Raw genomic sequence first — 18,768 nt, forward strand, 5'->3', positions numbered from 1 at the left:
ATATATTTAATTTTAGGAACCAATGTTGATATACCTGTGGCCGGGATGAACAAGCGGACCCTCCTCCTACACCTGAGTGTGTGATTAAAAATAAGGAAAGGCTGAGCTCATCGTGTGTTGTGTACCACATGCACAACTGAAGCTCTGGGCCCAGTGCCTCTGGTTCCTTCCATTGATTTTCCTCGCTGTGATCAATTTAACTAGGATTCTTGTCCAGGCATCCTTTAAAAATCAGAGTTCCTCTCTGTTTGGGTGGGAGCTTCACTTCAGCCCCTGGCATCCATATATCCAAAGAGTCTGGAATGTTTGGGTGGAAGTTCCATTCCAGGCCCCCTCCCCTCGGAGTTGCCTCAGTCCAGACTCCATATCTGAGAAAGCCCACCAAACGATGATCCCTCCCCAGAGATGCTCAAGATCATTCTCATAGGCTAATTAAACTGCCCCCCAGAGAACAAACACACGGTTTTCCGGTCTTCCTTCCCGTCTCCTCTCCCACCCGGGAGTGCTGGTATCCATTAAACCTGGGATTTTTCTAATTTGGTTTGATTTGGTCTGATTTGGATTATTGAATCAGTGGAGAGATTTATCGGGGTGCAAAAACTTTTCATCTGGAGGTCCCACTGAGACCTGGACTAAGGCAACTCCCAGGAGAGGGGGCTTGGGATGGAACTTCCACCCAAACACTATCTGCCTCATTTCTATACTATTCACCTGAGAAGATTCACACTGTTCACTGAGAGAACCTTATGGACAATAGACAGCCTCTGCTAAGATTGTCAGTTTTCTTTAATCCCTGGAATTACTCACCGTCTCCACCTACACCATCAGAGTTTACAGTTGACTTGAAACTTATCCACCAGTATTGTTTTGAGCTGGAAAACAGAATAGTTATATTGTGGATTTGTCAAGTATCTTAATGCAGATTATTAGAAAGGTATTTTTTAAAGCAACTGCCCATAATTGTTAAGACCCTAAGGGAATTTTGTCAGCTAGCATCATTAAAACAAGGAACAGCTCTGTAATTATCAGAATTAAAATGTATACAAGGTATAATGGATGAGATATAATGTCTATAAATAACATAGACAAACATCAGTTAGGAAAGAACACAGAATGGAGATCAGGAGCATATAAGCTCCCCCCCCCTTTCCTGCTTATAAAGTAGAAAACACGTTTTGCAAGATCCCAAAAGTTGGCTGAAGGCAGACTTTTCTGACCTACCTGCCAATTCCCAAATAACTACACAAAGACTTATTATCAATTATGGATGCTTGTCCAATAGCTTAGGCTTTTACTTACTAGCTCTTACAGCCTAAATTAACCCATTTTTATCAATCTGCATATGTTGCCACATGAGTTGTGGCATTTACCTGTCCTCTTGAATGTTGGTCTATCTGGCTACTCCCCCTTCTTTTCAGCATTCTCTCAGTCTTGCTCTCCCACCTAACCTCTTCCTGCCTAGCTACTGGCCAGCTGACTCTTTATTAAGCCAATGAGAGCAACACATCTTCACAGTGTACAAAGGGTTATTCCATAGCAGTTGGCATGTTTGTATTTCCTTTTGCAAAAGGTTGAGTAGACACACATATGAAAGAACTTATGTTCTTCAATTTTCATCAAGAGATTACAATTTTATTTGGTATCATTTTCTCTGATCCACTATTGTCATCCTACTGACCAGTGTTTCTCTCAACTTTGTTTGCCCAGATGGCTTTATTTCCTTTCTCTTTTTTATGATATTTCAAGTTATAAAGGAATGTTTTCCATGGAAGAGGCACTCACTAATCTGGAATTGCACTGTCTAGATGCTATTGGTTTTTCTATCTCCTTTTGGGGAGAGAGAATAAAGACATCCCCACTTTGACCTTAATGACTTCAGTCCCAATTCTAGGTCTGAAGGAAAGATAAACTGTTAAGGTCATCCCACGCCCAGGCCTGAACTACACACATGTGGGCTACAGATTATGGGCCCCTTCTGGCAGAGACATAAATGCAAGTTTTATGTCTTCTCCTCAGTGTGATGCTGGCTTAGCAACCTTTGGCCCCTCTTCATAACTTCTGTTTAGTCTTTAAGAATTCTGAGCTAGCTGAATACTCGCTATTCCCATTCCTCTTGGTGCAGTTCCACAGTCAGACTAGATGCTCAGTGTCCCTGCTAGTCCGTCTGTCTGAGTGCTGGTGTCCCTTCTTCACTTTTTAGAATGCCCTTTGGAAAATTAAACATTGCTCCCATGTAAAAACAGAACACTGGGAGGAAATCACGCTTGTTTGTACATTATTGGAAACACTGGGAAAGAGGTGGTGTCTAAGCTAATCTTAAACTACAGCAGCATACCAAGTCTTTGGATATAGTGCTCAGTGTTGGTGGAGTGCATTTCCTAGAGTTTTTTGAAAAAGAGCTATTTGGCAGGATATATCATGACCCTTAAAAGAAGATTCTAGCCTTTTACCCACTAAGGTTACTTCCAGGAATTTATGCTAAGGAAACAATTGGTGACACAGGCAGTGAGCCTCTACAAGGATATGATGGCAGCACTATTTATATTAGCTAAAAAGGGATAGCAATCCGGATGTGCACACAGAGAGAATGACTACATAAATCAGGTATACCGTGCAATAACATGCCCACTAGCCAGTGGAAAATGTACCAAAGTCTATTAAATGACATTAGAAATCCTTATATTGGGTAACTTAAAAAATAGCCTGTTGACCATGCATATAATATGCCAAGATGTTAACATCGCTTATCAGTCATACAAATTATATATAATCTCATTGCTTTTTTGTTTTAAGTATTTTTAATTTTTTTTTCATAAAAAACTAAATTGATAAAATCTGATAAAAAATAAATTGATTATAAGAATTTAGAAAGATTAACTTTCTTTTGTCTTTTGTATTGTGGATTGAACCCAGAGCCTTGTACATCCTAGATGAATATGCTGTGGCATACATCCCTAGCCGAAGATAAACGTTCTGTGTATTGGTGAGCATATGTCTCTAGTAAGAGCTCCCTTCATCTCACACAAGCTCTATAACTGTGGTGTGAAGACCTAAAGGATCTGCTGCATCTCTGTTGGGATTGGGAGCCCTGCCCGGGTATAGCACTGTTCACAACATGGCCAACGTGCCCTGGCCGGTGCATCATGCTCCGTCATTCAAGTGAGTCACCCCAGAAGGGTGTCAAGCTGATGACATTACTACACACTGTACTTGAACTATCAGCCATAACCTCACACACTGCCAAGGCCTCGGCTTATCTCCCTGAGCTGTTATTCTCTCACTGTGCTGAATGTCAAAGACGCTGCCGCGGCTGCCGAGTCCTTTTGAGGACACCGTGGGCTTGCACACTACAGCTGATGTGAGCCTCCCAACTGGAGACAGACAAGCCCAGCAGACTTCCTTCGTGCTAAAGTTGAAGCTGGTATTGCTGTAGTTGGGCCCTGATGAAGGCTTTGGCAGGACTCCAGGAATATTTAGGGTGAAAAATATGCTGGGGTGTTCCGCTGCGAAATACCCAGCTGGGCTGAGGGTTGTAAGAGATCTTTAAGGGTCATCTGCTAAAATTGGAGTTAGAAAGTTATTTCCTCCTGTTTTTAACCTTGATTGTTTGTTTTGTTTGGCTCTGGCAGTGGGAAAAGAATCGAGAATTTCTTAATGGAGGTTTTAGGGCCGAAGGTGAAAGCGACCGATTTTTGTTGGTCTGTTTTGTTTGGGAGTATCACAATACTGAGAGTTTTTGTTTGTTTGTTGTTGGTTCTTGTCATTTTAATAAGTCACTGGTAGCCAGTCATTACTGTAGTGAAGAGGAAATTGATGTTTTGGCACATGTGAGTATCATCATCCCTGTACATTTTAAGTCCCTCTTCTAGGTTGTGTGAATTCCATCAAAACTAAAAGAGTGTCTCATTGTCTCTTAGATGAGTGTGTCTGTGGATTCAGCCCTTCTGTTGCCATCAGCATTCCTCAGTGTATAAAACAATGTGCATGATATTGTTGATATGGACATTTATGGTGTGCAAATAAAAGGCATAATGGCTTCAGTAGTTGAAAACATCATAAAAAGTACTGTGGAGTATGCAATTTATTATTTCATGAACGTTGACACAGTGGTAATAGATTTTAAATTGTGGTCATTTCATAGCAAATAAATGCTTATTGCTATGACCAAATCAAACAGATAAAATGCTGTTAGGCATTAAAATGTGCAATTAATATTTACGGCAGCTGACATGGGACATGAAGAGTCACTTCTTACGAGAGTTATGAGTGCCCTGCATTCCAGCCCCACCCCCAGATGATTTCTGCCCTGTTTTCCTGGCCGGGGACTTCTGGGATGTCTGAGGATGTAAAACGACATTCAGAACCCCATTTTGTGTTCCCAGACTATGCTTCCTGTGCATATGACATAGGAAGCTAGAGGCATTTCCTCAATAGACAACTACTTTGTCGATACAGGATTATCCTGTGGTATTACGACAGGAGCCCAGTTGTTCTCCTGACCCTCCCCTCGTCTCACGTAGCTTTCTGGTTTGGGCCATGATTTAGGACTCCTTTCCAGGCCTTACTGACTGGCACATTATGTGGTGGGACAGAGAGAGGCCAGAGAAAACAGTGGCCAGCCCAAGTACTCGGGAAGACTGCATAGTTGATGGACAGCTGTTTCTGGATCCCAAGTGAGAGTCACCAGCCTATGGTCGCTGACCTCCCACTAATGATTCTTGCTCTCTCTGATGCTGATTTTCTTTTTAACCTCTTCCATCTTGTCAAATACACTTTAAGCTCTTAAAAGCCAGAAACTTTGGCAAATTGTTTTTATCGTCTTGCTCATTCTGGGTGCTTACCAATGAGTCTTTGATGGATTGAAATCTACTCTTTGAGTTTCATTTCTTCTCTTGGTATGAATCCCATCTGCTCTGCGAGTCTACCAGGCAGGACAACGGAGCTAGGACTGTGGAGTCTATTGGAATTCACTGTGTGCTGAGTCTTACTCAGTCTGCTGCTGTGTTTCCATTCTCCCTTGCAAATGTTAGGCATCTGAAGGAAACTCATAAATCAGTAAGAGGATCACTAATGCTGTGCCTGGGTCTGTTAACCTTTTCAGGACCTGGAGGAACAGAGGAGGGCCTGCTTTCCCAAAGACAGAACACTGGCAGTGAGAGCCAGGCTTTGGGTCAGGGCATTGAGTGAATCTTGGCCCTGCCACTTAAAGACTGGCAAGCCTTTCCATAGCCCAGGGTTTCACATCTGTGAAGTGGAAATTCCAGCAGTGCCTGTCTGTGGGCTTCTTGGACAGCTTAATGAGAGCCACTAATTTACTCCCTAGTTAGCTCTTCAATACCTACAGGAATTACACAGATAATCTAGCTAAGGCAAAAGGAACAAGACTTCCTTCCCTCACGGGATACATATGCTAGAAATATAATACACATGATGACATTTAATAAGTATTTAATCAGATTCGTTGGAGGATATGAACTTTGCACAGGGTGTTCTCTGAATGCTGCCACAGGTCTTCGTGTATCTATTTTGTATATGCTTATGCACACATATACTCGAGCTCACACACACTCACACTCACACACACTCAATACCAGTGTCATGTCTGAATTGGTGTGGCCCTAGTACCGTTCCTGTATGTCCTCATATAGGACATGCATGTATTCTTGCCGACTCCCCACCTGCAGCTGCCCTCTCCCATAAAGAACTTTGTTTGTACAGTCCAGCAGCCAGCTCAGATTCGGGAACTGAGGTGGTCGTATGGCTAGCTGGCCTCCACATCGTCTCAGCCGTCTGTTTGCACTTCCTATGACTGACACAATGTCGTTTCACCTAGGTGCTAGGGTGTTTGAATAATCTGCAGAAACGAGCCAGATGGGCCGCGTGGCCAGTTAAGACCTACCAGCCAGACTGTGGTAATTCCAACCTTTCCTCTCCAACCCTTTGGTCAGCTGCCCATCAGAGAATAAAATAGACAAGTGTGAGGTTTCGGCTCCTTTTTAAAAACTGTGTTTTCACTGAGATTGTTCTTGGAGCATCAGAATCCACAGCAAGAGAAAGAACAGACCTGACCGCGCACCCCCCAGAGAGCTACACACAGCCATAAGTGCTGTCCCTGAAAGGTGTGTGTCCATCCTGCCCCTGTCCCCTAGCGTGTTCCTAACGCACACTTGGATCTCCAATGGCACACGGCCCGTGTAGTTAAAAATGTAAACAGGAAATTGTTTTCTGGCTGAATGGCCTTTGTGGCCCAGAAAAATATTCATTTCTGCTGAGACGTAAGTTTTAAAGCACGCAGCAGTGAAGGCTAAAGGCTGGCTCAGAGTGCAGTCAGTGTGTAACAAAGCAGGCAGCAAAACACAGAGCTGCAGATTCGCATTATGTATCCAGCGCATGTTCCCCAGGGCCAGTGGTACAGTAGATAATGGAGAAGCTCGGGTCACCAAGAAAGCAGTTGTGAGATGGGGCGAAGGACATGCTTGTGCATCAAGACATCAGGGCAGAAGCCCGACCTGGAGCACGGAGACTGGGCAGCATGCCTCTGGACTTTGGTGTTCCTGTGCTCTGCTGCAGCACCCTGTCATCTGACCTCACCATGAACCTCCTGTGCTCCCACTGTGGTTTCCCTGTGTGCTGATGAGTTTTCTGATTGTTATGTCTTGCAGCCCCCCGAATCCAAGCCCAACTTCACCCCTCTCGCCATCATGGCCCATGTTCTCGGCGCCATCCAGCCCTATGCCCACCTCATCCACGTCCAGCGACTCATCCCCCGCCAGGTCTGTTGCAGGGTTGGTTTGATTTTCTGTTGCTGCTGTTGTTCTCTCATTGGCTTGGTCCTCTCTTCACGCAGTGTTCAGCCTCCTCGTCAACTCTGTTCCCTGCCATCCAAACCTGCACTTGCTTTTTGACAGGCCAGAAGAAGCGGTTCGTGAAGACTCCAGGTAAAACCACGGATGGTGACTGACCTGTTCCCGTATGCAGAGCTGGTCAGGGACACTGGGGGCCTCCTCTGCTCTCAGTGATTCCCTCCTAAGAAGCCAAGCCAAGAGGCACAATATGCATGGCCTTGCATGGTGTCTTTAATACCCTTTCTAACCTTACCCACATTTCTGAATTAATCTCTGGTGCTTGGATTTGAGGAATGGGGATCTCCAAAAATAGCACTCATGTGTTGAATATTTTCTGAGTCATTGGGCTCTCCATGTTTTGGTTGAAGATAATATCCTAAGGAGCAATGCTGACACACATACACACTTTCCTCACCGCTTGGTTATCAGGTAATGTTTGGCAGCGTGTGCTTGTGGGTCAGGCCGGTGTTCCTGACATCCAGTCACAGGCCAGATCCACTGAGTAAGAGAGGAATATAGCACAGAGGGAAAGACTGAGACATGACACACTTGCTCTTTAAATCGCTCAGGGCTTCTGCCTCCCTACCCCATGTACTCCAGGAATCTTTTGGCCTCCCAGCCCACTTCTGTCTCTGAAGGTCATGAACTCAGAGTGCTCATGGGAACAGGCACCACCTCTTTTTTGAGGGTGGGTGGCTTGACCTTGCTCTTCTCCCAGAGGGCCATGTTTCAGGCCTGTCTTGGAGAGATCAGCGGCTAAGTGCCATGGGGTTGCTCTTGAGCTTCTTTGTAGAAAAGAAGCTCTCACCTCCAGGAAGGGTGAAATAGAGATCCTGCAGGTGCCTTCTGCTGCTTGGGGCCCTCGTGGCCATCTCTCAGACTTGGTCTGTGCCTCCAACAAGCCGTAGCACAGGGTAGAAGCATCAGGACATTCTTGATTTTGATGGGAATTTTGCATACTGCCTTTTCTGGCTCCACCAGGGAGGACTCTCACCGTTTAGAAAGCTATGCTCTCCGTATACGCAGGCGCATGACTTTCCTCCCTTTGGGCATTTTCTATCTGCTGTGTCATCCTAGACTCATGTAAGGGCAGGAAAAGAAATGGCCCAAACAGCACTGTGGAAAAAGAAAATGGTCACTTCATTAAATGAGAGCCATTGCGGAGTTAGGAGTTCTTGTCATCTTTCCAGCAGTTTTATTCTAAAGACCGGGACAACACCAGTAAATTTTTGTGCCATCCCAGCGCTCAGCTCTGCTGGATGAGACGCGACTTTCCATCTACCTTGGTTCTGGACGATGGGAAATAGGGCTGTGCAGTGTATTTTTTTTTTTGTCTTCACTTCATAAATAAAGTAAAAATTAGATCCTGTTTTCCTAACACTTTAAGCTCTTTGTGAATGATTTTTAGGCAACTGCTAGGCTCTTTAGGAGACATTTACTTTCTAACACACCAGAAACCATGTGGATTATTCCAGATAGGCCCCTCATTGACCCATGAGGCCCTGGAACGGACCAACCACAGTGACTCATTTACTTACTAAATAGCCTTGGGCATGAATGGAGGAAGAGACCTGGTTAGTCTTCCTCATCACCTTAGACCATGAACAAGTTCAACAGAACCACCATATACAGGCTGCCCATGCATTCTTCAGCATTGCCAGGGCATAAATTTCATTTTTCATTAGGGGAATGGGGCTAGCCTACACACAAGTAGTTACTCAATACTGCCCCCTCTGGTGTCCTTTTTAAAGGCACCGTTATGAAGATGTCCCATAATCCTTTAGGACTCTCATTTTGAAGTAGGCAAGCCACAGTAGGGCTTAATATTGGAAGTCACTGAGTTACATGCTTATGTCAAGGTAAGCACAGATGGAACCCTGCTGGAAAAGTAGCCCACTTGGAGGCCAGAGGTGGGTTCTAGACCCTAATTGCTGTTACAGTGCAGAGCAAAGAGTTGGGGGAGTGTACCCATTGTTCAGGTCAAATGTCACCTTTCCCCAAACTGACTAACAGAACATAAAACTTCAATTTTTCTTTCCTTTGGCAAACATTTTAACAACAGATTCTGAATGAGGCCTAATTGGGGTCCTGGGAAACCAGGGCAATGGCTTCCTCTCTCCATTCAGTCTGCTGTTTGAGCTTCTTGTTTCAAGCTCAGAAATAGAGGTACCTTTTACTGCACAGAAGAGATGGGCACTGAAGAAAGCCCCTTTAACCTTTGCCCTTGGATTTTTTTCCCATTTGCCCATCTGTTTCCCAAGAAGCCCCCACATTAGACCCTAATTTGTATTTGCACTTGGACTCTGGGGAACTGTCTTAATGATCAGATCACTGCAGGCTGGCCCCGCCTCCAGGAGCGCGCACCATAGAGAGTGGGTTGTCATTCTGCAGAGCTTGCAAGGGCATTTGAGGGAAATTCCTCTGAGTGTTTTCCTGGCCTCGTTCCACGCTCAAAGGCAAACACTGAAAGTGAACCAGCAGAAGGTTCCAGAGTTGTTCATGCCCTTGAAGGCCCATCCCAAAGCTAAAGAATGCTGAGATGGGGCCTGCAAGCACCTCCCCAGCCCGTGTCCAGCTGCAGAGTAGGGAGCCAAGCAACCAACAGTGCCGGCTTCAACCAGAGCCAGCGCTTCCCAACCCCAGACTTTGGCCAACAGGATCTATCTGTTTGGGTGAGACCCTTTACCTAAAGCAAACGCCTTAGGAACTTTCAGAGCGAGCTATGGCATACAAGGCTTATAGCAATGGCAGACTTTAACAAGACAGACTTCCCCAGCTAGAATTACCGAACCAAATAAAAACACAGCCTACTCAGTTAAATTTGAATTTAAGATAAGTAAGAAATAAATTTCTTAGTAGACATATATGCAAAAAAGTATGCATTATTTATATGAAATCCAAATTTGACTAGGTATCCGTTACTCTCTATGGGGACCATACTTCTTGGGAATGGGAACAACCCACTTTAAAAGCATGCCCTCTGGGGCTAGAGACACAGATTGGTGCTTGCTTACACTATCCGTGGCACCCTACATTTGATCCCAGCCCTGTAGGTGTGTGTGTGTGTGTGTGCGCGCACGCATACATACATGAGCACACCCCTTCTGCATCCCTCTATTTTCTGTGCACCATTGGACAGTTGTGGGAGGATCTTCCCATCAGTTGTCAATCACCTGTTAGAGATAAACAGAGTCTCTCGTGACCTTCATCTTACTTTTAATGCACTGTTTTCTGACATTTCATTACTAAATTGCAAATTTTTAATATTGTTGGAAAGTTAATCCCTTCTAATAGTAGTTGTGGGTGCTAGAGACCATGTTCTCTGCTGTCTGCTTGCCAGACAGTCTTACTGGTTTCCTGGGCGGCCCCTATTCTGTCCCGTGACCTTTATTTAATGAGGTTAGTAAGTAACCTCTAGGGAAACCCCATCCAGAGAAACCTTGCCTTCCCTGGTCTCCTCACACTGTGCCCACCTGTGCTGCTCTGTCCTCAGAGGCAGCCCTGGTCTCAACCTTGGCTCCTATGGCCTGGATTCTCCTTATAACCTGCGTATCACTCAAGACTCCACAGGCTCGACAGTATAATGCTGGGCTGTTTTAGCCCCTTTCACAGCCTCCTGGCTGGTTTCCACCCATGATCAGGGCAGGAGGTGGGGAAAGGAGGCCACATTTTGTTCACTGTGAATGGCTACACAGTGACTGCTGGGCCCTGGCTGACCCACATGCAGGTTTATTATTTAATGCGATTAGATCAGAGGAGCTGGAGCTGATGGGAACCGAAGGCCTTTTTCCTTCATCCCCAGGGCCCCTGTATCATTTCCTTCTGCTTTCCCAGTTCTCCCCTTCCCAGCATCACCCGTTGGCTATAAGAAAACCAGGGAGAGCTACCGTAAACTGTTTCCCTGGCAACACAGTCTGGATAACCACCAACTCCGCTCCCCCTGCTGTACAACAGACCCTTTCAGTTGTCTGTCTTTCCATTTTCACGGACCCAAGGCTAGAAGGAATGCCCCCATCATCCATGGCTCATCCTTCCCAAAGAGAACCTGCACTTGGTACCGCTAAGCAACAGCAGTTTCAGCAGACCCAGGTCCCCTGTCAGCCAGGGCATTTCCAGTTCCAGGAGGCTCTCAGAATGTCAAGTGAAGACAAATTCAATGACATACATCTCCTGACTGGCTTCTTATGCCAGAGGCCCTCTGGCTTTTTAAAACTTGTACTTCTGGATTCCAGAGTGTACTCCCTCAGATGACTTGGAGAAAGAAAGTCACTTGTGGCAAATAAAGAGCAGCCTTTTGACAGTCAGATGTCATCGTGACCTGTGAAAAGTCTACAGACTGCTAAGAATAGTCGGGTACCAAAGTCAAGCTTGACAGTCAAAGAAAGTAAAATTACCCTGTTCCCACAAGTGACCCTGAAGACACACGGGCTTGCACCGCATGGCCTGTGATGGTCAAACTCTGCCCCTGTTCTTTGGTAGATGACTTTTTACTGGAATGTGGTCTCACTGGTTTGTTTCCGTGGTGTCCCTGGCTGCTGTGTGTGGCAGTGCAGCGTGAAGTAGTTACAGCAGAGACCACATGCCTTCAAGAACTCAAAGATTGGCCCTGTTACCACAAAAATGTGCCAGCCTTGACTCTGGCTACGTGTAATAATCCCTTGGAAAGTGATGTGCAAACATTTCGGTTTCAGTTCTATTGCTTATAGTTTTATATGCACATCGATAGGGCATGTAAATGCTCTCAAGGGCATGCTGATAGCATGGGGAGAGCATTGTTGATATTCATTGAATGAGAGAACCCAGAACAAAACCCAGACTCAACCTCTGCCCCTCCCGGCTCCCCGCACACTCCCACCTTGGTACACATGTGTGCTCACACACCGCTTCACACGCCTCCTCCAGCCTTGCTTGCCCTGGGGGCTGGAGAGTTCCAGCTCTGGAAGGCTGCCCCAGCAGTGATGGAGAACATCTGGGGGGAGGGCTGAAATCTGGCTCTGCTGGACTTTGGGTTCATTGGGTTTTGCCAACTTCCCAGAGCAACTGTTGGGAACATTCTGCAGGGCCCTGTGGTCTCTTCCTACCCCAAACACTCCCTCTCTGAAAGCTCTCCCCTCCCCTCCCAGGCCCAGCTGTTCCCAGGTAAAGTTTCTCTGGGGCACAAGGTGACTTTGGAGAATTGTGGCTTCTTAGAGCATGGCCTTTTCCTGACTCTTCCTCAGCTCTCTCCTGTGGCCTTTAAGACTTTCCCATCTCCTGTTTTGCCATCTGTCTACCCTGTCCAGGCTCTTCCCAGGAGAGAGGGCTAGGTGGCTGGCAAAGAAAGGGAAGAAGAACGGTGAACTATCTGTGGCTTTCGTGGTTGCAAACAATGTTAAATAAACTCCCCTCTCCACACAGCACGCCGTTCCGGAAGGCAAAGGCCTTGTATGCCTGCAAAGCTGAACACGACTCTGAGCTCTCGTTCACAGCAGGCACCGTCTTCGATAACGGTGAGTTTCCCATCATCTCACAAGAATGGAGGGGGGGAATGCAGGTAAATGAAGCTCCTCCATGAGCCAAGGGGATCTTTGCCCAAATCAGACTTCTGGAGGCCTTATCTTGGGTAGCCCACATTGACATCCAGTCACTGAGTTGTTTGGAGCCATCTCTGAGTGAGATTGTACCTGGCCCTGGTGCTTCACATTTGTGAGCTAGACAATCAATGACAAGGGAGTGGATACAGGATGGTGGCAATTGGTCACTGGTATCGGACGAGCTTAAGGTCACCTGTCATGTCATGCTTTCTCCTTGGGATGTCCACCTGCATTGTACAGGCAAGGCCCACTCACCAGACAGCCAGGCGGGCAGTGAACCTCTTCCTGTTCCTCCTCCCTGGAGCACAGAACAGATTCTGTCATGTGACATCACACCCCAGCAACGGCCTGGCATGGCATCCTGGTACAAGAATGTAATGTGGCGCTCCATGAAACCAAGGACTGCTCGGTGCACCATTATCCCATTTCTTTCTGTCTTCCAGCCTAGAAACGTATTTTATAGTGAAAAATGAAGCTTGGTTTGGCATAATTCTTTGCCTAAGAGGAAAATCTGGCCCCCTGTGCAAACACCAAGTTTCTGTGATGGCTGCTTTCCATGGTGAAGTTCTCCTTCAGGGTTAAAAGCAGTTAGTTCTGTTTGCTTCAGAGGAAACCAAAGAGGCAGCTGCTTTTTTCCACAACCCAGGTGTTTGTTCTGGTAAGCGCTTGCCCCAGGTACAGTGAGGGCAAAGGTCACACGAATCTGGCCGGGCACCCCTGCCTGGCCCTAACCACACCTCTCCCCATGTGACTGAGAAGCAGCAGAAGCAGGTGCCCTCACAGCACAGGAGAGCCTGAACCCTAGAGCCAGGCCACAGTACGTGTCCCAGTCTGACTACTTGCTCTGATGTGACCTCAAGTGGTGACATCATTTCTCTGTGCCCTGCTTCTTCTCTCTGTCACAGCAGAATGCATACCTACCTTGCATGGTATGGTCAGAAGGACATCAAGCTGATATATGGTGTAGTCATAAAGTCGTACTGAAGGAATGGGATATATTCAGTGTGCTATCCTTACTATCAAGCTGATATATGGTGTAGTCATAAAGTCGTACTGAAGGAATGGGATAGGATATATTCAGTGTGCTATCCTTACTATTGTCACGACTCTGTGTCCATCTTAGAAAAAGACCGTGGTGCTGCGATCTGGTGACAAGAATGGCTTTTCTTTTTGAGCTAGCATGGCCCAGCCCGACTATCAGCCAGCTGTAGGCACTGTTTCTGTTGCCTGGCACCAGGTGTCCCCCACACCCTGCATTCTTCCCACCTATTCAGTCAGGCATGAGTAGACCCGGTGGGAAACACAGTACCCAATGCAGGGAGAGTCCCAGCCTGGTTCTCCTGGGCCAGCAACAACTGGGGCAAATTTGAAACTGCAAGTGTCCCGATGAGCCTGTGGTCCCCCTCCCTGCTTCGCTGAGTCCAGAGCACCATGCTGAAGTTTTGAGCGCATGAAACAGCTAGTGCAGCCACCTCTCCTGTCATCAGCCGGTACTTGCAAGCCTAGCAGACCAGCACGCACAGTGGGGCTGCAGAAGACTGTCCCAAACCCTGCCATGGTGAGTGTGCCCTACACAGAACAGCTGTACTAACATGGCACAGCTTCCCCTGACGGACAAATCAGAATGGGTGTCACGACTGGGGCAGTTGTGCTCCTGCCATGGGTGAGTGATATATACAGGTATGCAATTCTCCCCACTGTCTGATTCTAGGATATCACCCCCCCCACACACACACACACACACGATGAACCCATGCCCTTTAGCCTGAACTTTGGATATTTCATGCAAATAGAAATTACATAATATGTGGTCTCTATATTTTCTTTTCTTTTTTTTTTTGTTTTTTTTTTTTTTTGTTTGTTTTTTCGAGACAGGGTTTCTCTGTGGCTTTGGAGCCTGTCCTGGAACTAGCTCTTGTAGACCAGGCTAGTCTCGAACTCACAGAGATCCACCTGCCTCTGCCTCCCGAGTGCTGGGATTAAAGGCGTACGCCACCACCGCCCGGCTTTTTCTTTTATTTTTAAATGGTGTTTTTTCAAAGTTAACCCATGTTGTAACACATATCTGCAATTTATTCCCTTTTTTGGCCAAGTAGTATTTCATCTTGTGGCTGTACCAAAATTTACTTCAACATCTACCAGTTAGTTGACAGGATAGCTTATTGCCACTTTTTCCCTGTTAAGAATGGTATCCTGTTGACATTCATGTTTGAGTGTTTTTTAAAAAACACTTCTTCTGAGATTGCTAGGTCACATGGTGACTCTAGATTCAGTGTTTGGGGAAACGCCAGATTGTTCTCACAAGGGGCTTGCACCACTACGCATCCCCTCCTCGTTCACTTTAAGTCACATTTTTGACATAGCCTAAGTAGTGAACAACAAGAAGTCAGGCAGACACAGCCCACGAGTTTGACCTGCCAGGGCCTCCCCTTCCCAGTGGGGTGCTCTGCCCAGCAGGTGCAGTGACTGCTCCCACCCACCACCAGGTAACCTTCATAACTCCTTAAAGACAGACACATGTAGCAAGAAAGACGTTTGGTTCCCTTCCCACGCACTCCCGTGATCTCCAGGGTTCACCAGAGTTCTCCGATGGTGACATCACATGCTTGCATGTGACCGTGGGCACACTCGTGCTGTGACACACATGTGGAGTCAGAGAACATTTTTTTTCTTTTTTTCTGACTTATTTTTCCTCTTATTATTCTTTGTGTTTTTCACATGATGCATCTGGATCCCATTCATTTCCCCGTCCCTTCATATCTGCCCTCTGCCCTTGCAACACCTCCCCATCAATCAGAATAAAATAAAATTTAAGAGAAATAAAGAAAATAGGAAAAAATCAGTCTCATCATGGAAGCTGTAGTATGGCACAGTGAGTCACGCAGTAAACCCCTTTGTCCATACATCTTTACTTGCAGGTGTCTGTCAAAGAGTTATTGGTCTGGTTCAAGGCCCTTGGCTTCTGCTACACTATAATATCAATACTAAAGCCTCACTGGGACTCCTCTTGGATATCCTGTTGTTGCCCTGTGTATAGAGATCCTACAGCTTTGGGTCTGCAGGACTGGCCCCTTCACGTGCTGCTGCAGATCACAGATGGGATAGATGTTGGGGTGTGCCAACTCATAACCCTGGTTCTGGGCCTGGGTAGTTACAGGGTTGGCAGCCGCTAGTTCTCCCTTGTCCTCATGCCAGGGCGAGCTCTCCAGCACTGCCCTGGCAGGTTCACCCCTTTCAGCCATGAGCAAGGGGCTAGGCCAGTTCTTCTGCTTTCGGGCCCTCAGGGTCGACTCTCCCACACCTGTACCTTTAGAGCCAGCTCAACTGTGCTGCCCAGGTGAGGGGCAGAGCCTGTTCTCCCAGGCGCTGCAGCTGGTGAGGGGCAGAGGCAGCTCCCCCACTCTTATGACCTCAGGACCAGCTCCCCCACCTGCCTCAGGCATAGAGGGGGGAAGGCATCTCTTCCCTGCCCATGCCATATGGCAGATAAGGGTTGGGGCCAATCGCTCATGCTCATGTTCTTGGGCCAGTCCCCTCTGCTCCCACCCCCACCCCATCAACAGGGTCAGCTCTGCTGCACTTCCCAGAAGAGGTTGCAGGACTGCTTACCCAAGTGTTGCAACTGGTAAAGGGGAGGGCTGGATAACTGGAGGTGGTGGTGGGGGGAGGCATCTTTCCCCTCAACTCCACTACTTCACCACAGACAAGGGAGGTGGTACCACAGCTCTGCGCCTCTCACGTCTTCAGGGTTGGCTCACCTGTGCCCTTGGAGAACGTTATTTCTGGAGGCAGTTCCTTCTACCTTCTCGTGAGGCAGGGTCTCTCTTGTTTCTTCTGTGTGCTGTAGACTCCAGTCTAGCTTCCAGCCGATTCTCCTTCCGCCTGCCATCTTACCATAGGAATTGTGGGATTTCAGAAGCACACCACCACCCTGGCTTTTAGCTTAGGTTCTGGAGTTATCAGCTTCTGCAGCAAGTGCTTTTATCCTTGGTGCTGTATTCCTGGCCCCCGACAGAAATGCTAACCCACTTCCAAGACTGTTTTGCCTGGTAATATTTCACCGGATCCTATTCTAGAGGAAAAATCTACTTTTCCTCTGTCGGAGAAATAAAGCATTACCAAAGGCGATAATTAGGATGTTAGAAGAAGTGGCCTTTTCCGACTACTGCCTCCTGTGTTGACCCTGGAGAGGTAAGGTTAAGCCTGTGTAGCTTGGACGCTCTTTGCGGCGGTCAGGTTGAAGCTTCCTGCGGACAGTTTTCGAACATGTAAGCTGTTGTTGTAAGTGTGCTGTATTTTGCGTGCGGAATAAGGAAGAGAAGGGAAGGGTGTGTGGGGTGAAAGTCTGCTGTTCTGTAACCCTTGATCTCTAAGCCTTGGGATTCCAGGGGCCCAAGCTAGGACTCTGGGGTGGCCGCTTAGTCAGCTCCTGGGCTCCATGTAACAGAGGGTTGATGTGCAATACTGGGAAATATGTCCAGTGTCAGCTCTTGCCAATCTACCAGGAAACTGTACACACTGCTAGGAGCACCTCAGACAGTAACTGGAAAGAGAAGTAATTTGTGTTCTCAGGAACATTAGTCACCCGGAAGCAGTGTGATTTGTGATACCTAGAAAATTCGCATGGCAGTTGTAAAAATTGGGTTCTTGAGATACTCTTTTCATGTTTTGAGATGAGGGTCTGGGAGACAGGTCTGCAGGTGACATGCTTGGGCATGAGTACCTGACACCAGTACTGGTCTCTGGCTTCTACACACACAGCTGCACGCATGTGCACATACATCCATGCACATGTGTGCCTGTGTGAGCGAGCACACACACATATTTGAGATGAGCTAGATCCTTCATTGTGGTGTACAACAAAGCACCATTGCCAAACCAAGCTGTCCCAGGTCCTTTTCAGGTAGACAGCATCCTCACCTAGAGACCACGAACTGCCCAGGAGTGGGTGATCCCAGCGCTTAGCAGGCTAGTCTCAGCCTCCCTCCCTGCTCCTCTGCCACACTAGCATTCCGCTGATTTTACCATCTCACCTGCATGTTCCCACCAGCTGCCTAGCAAGCCCTGCCATTGCCACTCTTGCCTCTCAGCCTAACTCTGCATACAAGCTAGAGTGAGCTCCCAAATCCTATCATGCGGTTCCCTGTTTGGAGCACTGCTGTGGTCTCCTGTTGCTCTGTAGCCTAGCCCTGCCTTCTGACCTTTCACCCTTACTTCGCGCACCACAGCTTAGGAGGACATGTCCATAAACTGCTGGCTGGCCAACTGCCTCTTTTTGTAATTAAAGTTTTATTGGAGCACAGTCACCATGGTTTTTTTGTTAGTATGTTTTCTATGACACTACAAGGAATTGCCATACTCTGTGGCGTTTTACAGGGAGTTTAAAGACCACTGTTCTGGGATCACATGTGACCTTTCCATGTCTTAGGGCCTTGTGTCTGCCCTAAGCACTGCCGGCTGACACTGTGAGAGCCTTTAGCTTGTAACTTTCAGAGTGCCTCCCTCCTCCAAATCCCCATCTCTTTCCTCTTATTCTCTCTCTCTCTCTCTCTCTCTCTCTCTCTCTCTCTCTCTCTCTCTCTCTCTCTCTCTCTCTCTCTCCCCTTTCACTAGTTTATTGATAAATAATTGTCACTCCTCAAAAGGGACAAGAACCTAGCACAGTGTGTGGCCCCTGATAGGAGCTCTGAAGCCATTTGAGTAATGAGTAAATGTAGCAGGAATAATAAAAACCCAGAGACAGATATTGGGGTTCAGCCTGAAGATCAGAGATGCAAAGCAGCCAAGCCACTAGAGAGCTCTTACCTCTATGAAATCTTCAGACTAAAAGAGAATGAGTTCCTGTCTCCTTCTGTTTTATATTCCTCTCTAGTGCTGGGATTAAATGCGTGCACCACCACGGCCTGGCCTCTATGGCTAACTAGTGTGGCTGCTGGGATTAAAGGTGTGTGCCACCACTGCCTGGCCTGTATGGCTGACTAATGTGTCTGTAATGTGGTCTGTAACTTCCTCCCATGGAGGCTTCTTCCCTCTGGGGGTAGCCAGCCTTTAGAGACCATTGTCCATTGCCCATTGTCCATAGTGAATTAACAGCAGAGAAGACAGCATGAGCCGAGCGTGCCAGGGACCTGTGGTGTACCTATGGCTATAGCAGGGAGTTTGGCCCATGCCACTAGCGGCTTCTGTGTTCACTGCTCTAGACTGCCACCCAGGCAGCTCCTTGCAGTGTGTGGCGTGTATGTAGCACATCGACGGGTACAGTTCAGCCTGCCAACCACTAATTGAGCATGTCACCCACCAGCCAGCATACTGAGGCAGGCATAAGCGGAATTCAGACTGTGTTCAGATGT

At 47.2% G+C, this 18,768-nt stretch overlaps 1 protein-coding gene and 1 long non-coding RNA gene across 7 annotated transcripts in view; one reads left to right on the top strand and one right to left on the bottom strand.

Annotated features, from left to right (window-relative positions):
* Arhgap26 (Rho GTPase activating protein 26) overlaps positions 1 to 18,768 on the top strand; it is a 394,170-nt gene that overhangs the window by 367,395 nt on the left and 8,007 nt on the right. For 2 of the 4 annotated variants that reach the window (XM_038329860.2, XM_038329862.1), the window contains exons 21-23: positions 6,663 to 6,773; positions 6,909 to 6,938; positions 12,243 to 12,334. In XM_038329860.2, the coding sequence (XP_038185788.1) occupies positions 6,663 to 6,773; positions 6,909 to 6,938; positions 12,243 to 12,334 (233 nt within the window). Of the gene's footprint in view, positions 1 to 16; positions 537 to 6,662; positions 6,774 to 6,908; positions 6,939 to 12,242; positions 12,335 to 18,768 lie in introns of those variants that run through there. The other 2 variants (XM_038329861.2, XM_038329863.2) reach the window with 2 other exon arrangements.
* Positions 5,432 to 16,898, bottom strand: LOC119814307. Of its 3 annotated transcripts, XR_005285391.1 has the most exons (4): positions 16,177 to 16,898; positions 11,701 to 12,862; positions 9,935 to 10,018; positions 5,432 to 7,961 (listed from the first exon to the last, which is right to left on the bottom strand). It is a non-coding gene; the product is annotated as an uncharacterized LOC119814307 (long non-coding RNA). The 3 variants fall into 3 exon arrangements; XR_005285390.1 differs by lacking the exon at positions 16,177 to 16,898 and having other exon boundaries at positions 11,701 to 13,309; XR_005285392.1 differs by lacking the exon at positions 16,177 to 16,898 and having other exon boundaries at positions 12,674 to 13,307.

The sequence above is a fragment of the Arvicola amphibius genome, chromosome 5 (assembly GCF_903992535.2).
Source record: "Arvicola amphibius chromosome 5, mArvAmp1.2, whole genome shotgun sequence".
In the NCBI taxonomy this organism is placed as follows: Eukaryota; Metazoa; Chordata; class Mammalia; order Rodentia; family Cricetidae; genus Arvicola; species Arvicola amphibius.